Source organism: Centropristis striata, chromosome 7 (genome assembly GCF_030273125.1).
Source record: "Centropristis striata isolate RG_2023a ecotype Rhode Island chromosome 7, C.striata_1.0, whole genome shotgun sequence".
NCBI classification, from domain to species: Eukaryota; Metazoa; Chordata; class Actinopteri; order Perciformes; family Serranidae; genus Centropristis; species Centropristis striata.
Genome location: NC_081523.1, coordinates 14,891,425 through 14,894,582, shown reverse-complemented (window position 1 = coordinate 14,894,582; position 3,158 = coordinate 14,891,425). Strand labels below are relative to the sequence as shown.

The following is a 3,158-nucleotide window of genomic DNA, read 5'->3' as shown; positions in this document are numbered from 1 at the left end:
TGATTTTTACGGGTGCAGTAGTGTGTTTGACAGCTTTGGGGAAAGTTATGCTTGAGTTGTTGCTTCCATCCAACATTTCTATTTAGATAATTCACACACAAATGTTTGGACAGAAACATGGGAGATGAAACAAGAGAGGGTCGCAGCTGGAATTCGGCAGAGCAGTGCCCGGTGGAATTCAGGGATCTCTCCCGCGGCGAGGTTTCCTTTGTGTATTTCCACGATTTTAACACTGATTTGTTGTTAATAGTGAGTTTAATGCACCCTTTCAGATATTAATACATCAGAGAGGCAGTACACGTTCCAAGCAACATCACTCACATCTAACAGGAGACACCATGTATTTTCATCAACACCTCCAAACCCTCTGTGCTTTTATCCTCACACCAGAGACTCAAATTGCACTGCATCAATCCTCAACCAGTCCAAACATGCCAAATCTGTCGCAAAGAGAGTTGTTAATTCATATTTTTCATATCTTTTGTTTTGACATTTGGTGTTGTGACTCAGTGTTTCGCTGGAAACAAACACTTTAAGTGGCTAGAAATAGAAAATAAAGGCACAACAAATACCAACAAAGATGAAGCCACAATAGCTGGCTAATTTTACCTCTTTTTATTTGTACGTTTCATAATCAGTAAGCTTTCAAAGTCGTTGCTGTACTTCACTGATGAGGTTTGCTGTTTTCGGTTCCTGGTTATTTAGATTATGCAATTTTCTAATGCGACTAGAACAGCGAGAATAATCATTTAGGCTAATCTCTTGTACATTTGTAGAAAAAAAGACTCTAAAACTGTAAGACTATAAAAAATATTGTACATACTCATGTATACTTGAAGTCAACATGAAGTGAGATGACTGCCGGCATTTAGAAGTTATTGGAAGGAAGTACAGCATAAAGCTAAACATTTTTTGGGTTATTACAGTTGTTAAAAAAGGGCAAATTGGTTTTGAAGACCCTGATAAAAGCAGCAGATGCTGAAAAATACATTTACAGATACATAGTTTATTCTGTTTATACACACCTGACCTTAAAGACACATTAAACAGAGAAATCTCAATTAGAATGAATTCTCCAACAGATGATCAATCACTGTTGTCGAATGCTGTAAACATGGATTGAACGGGCTCATTTTCCGTTTGAATAGTCAGGAAAGACAAGGGAATGCTTTTTTCCCCATCTAGATCTCAAACTCTGTTCAAAAACTGCCATTTGAGTGTTGAAGGTCATAGGAAATCCTATAAAAAGAAGAAAGGCAATTGTCTTTTCTATTAGCTTTATAATTGCTGCTTAACACTGATGCCAAAACAGCAAATGGAAGTGCATCAAATGGGAGAGGGGGAGGTGCAATATAATATGACAGTCACATCAACAGCCGTGTGTTCTTATTTAACCACTTTAGAGCTTTGTGCATAAATATAATGTCACACGTGCAGATCAGTAAGTAGGTCGTACTCCTCTCTGCTGCCACATTACCAAGTTGTTTCATGTTCCATCCAAATTCTTCCTATAAGACAGAGCTTTGACTCCACTTCACCCATTTCTCTTTTGACCACCACACAGTGCCTCTTCCCTTCCATTCTCTCCATCTTGCCTTCTCTCTCTCTCTCTCTCTCTCTCTCTCTCTCTCTCTCTCTCTCTCCCTCTTGTCTTTCTCTCTGTCGCTCTCCATCGCCTGTTTTTTTTTTCCCCATGCGCAGAAGCAATCTTTTTCTCTTGCATCCTATCCCCATAGTTTCAATTTCAGCTTGTTCATCAGTTGTGTTGGATCTTATTTTATGTCTCCCCCTTCACTCTCTCCCTCCATCTCTCTGTCTCTCTCTCTTCCATTCTCCCTCTCTCTCTCCTCCTCTCATCTTAGAGACAGTAGTGTGCCTGCAGCCTCAAATCTAAGCCGCTGCCTGTCAGGCTGCTCCGTTTATGCGCTCTGCGCTACTCTCTTTTCCTCTCCTCTCCCCTCTGCGCTATACTGCACTGCACTGCACTGCTCGTCTCTCCTCTCCTCACATCTCCATCTCTCCTCCATCTCTTTCTCTCTTCTTTCTCTTCCTCTACCTGCATCCCTCTCACACTACGCGCTCTCATCTCTGTTGTGCATTGCTGCGCTCTGCTCCATTGTTTGGGAAAATACTGGGCACTCTGGGTTTTTTCGCGCCAAAGCTGAGTACAGTCCAGCTACTGGTGGAAGAGGAATCAGATGTTCCTGGTGCTCCAGGTTTGTCTTGCCTCGGACTCTTTGGATCTGTGTGGCCCGGAGAGGAGGAGAGGGCAGGGAGGGAGGGGAGGGGGGGCAGAGAGCTGTCCAGGTGAGAGCTTCATTTGCTCGGTGGAGTAAAGGCTTCAAGGTGGTGACGGTAGTGGTCGATGGTTGTCCGTCGAGGGTCATGCCCTGGGACTTGTGTGCTTTTCGGCAGTTGGAGTTGGAGACCCTCTCCCATTTTTGCCCCCCTAGTGGGGCAGCATTGATCCTGGTCCCGGGAAACGCCGCCGGGCACCAGTGGCTGCACCGTGAAGAGTGGGCACCATGAACCAGCTGGATGCACCACGGCCACTCAACTGGACCATCAGAAAACTGTGCCATGCAGCCTTCCTGCCATCTGTACGCCTGCTGAAGGTAAAAGAACTCAGGGGAAGGGAGAGTGGGAATGAACTAAAGAAAAATAGATACCCCAGGAGATGTATAGTAAAATGTCAGGCAGCCTGTCTGCCACTTTCCAAAGGAAGATAAGTAGAAAAAGGTGTGAGGATACAAAATGAGTGCTGGAAAAGCTGCTATGCCTGATCCCTGGCTTCCTCTAAGTGTACTTAGTGCATAACGCATTGGACGTAAGGCAGGCTTTAAGAGGGGATAGAGGGAAGGATGTAGTTGAAAAGGAAGAGAAGTGGGGTAAAACTGCCGACATAACACTAAGCTTTGGAAGTATGGGGATGCGCAGAGAGGGGAAGATAAAAATGGAGACTGGAAAAGCAGGAGATGATGAGATGCACACAGAGGGTGAGACAGAGAAATGGAAAGAGCAGTGACAAGGAAAGTGTGTTGAAAGAGAAAAGGGAAAGATTTATAAATGATTGAGAGCAAGAAAAAAAATGAAGGACAAGACATTGACAACAAGAGATGGAGAGAAATCAGAGGGTGAGAGCTGATTACAGGAGTCCA

At 44.1% G+C, this 3,158-nt stretch overlaps 1 protein-coding gene across 3 annotated transcripts in view; it reads left to right on the top strand.

Moving 5' to 3' along the window:
* The first annotated feature begins 2,334 nt into the window (after nt 1–2,334).
* trpm3 (transient receptor potential cation channel, subfamily M, member 3) overlaps nt 2,335–3,158 on the top strand; it is a 133,568-nt gene continuing 132,744 nt past the window's right edge. For all 3 annotated transcript variants that reach the window (XM_059336249.1, XM_059336248.1, XM_059336247.1), the window contains exon 1: nt 2,335–2,615. In XM_059336249.1, the coding sequence (XP_059192232.1) occupies nt 2,526–2,615 (90 nt within the window). In that variant the 5' untranslated portion in view covers nt 2,335–2,525. The remainder of the gene's footprint in view (nt 2,616–3,158) is intronic.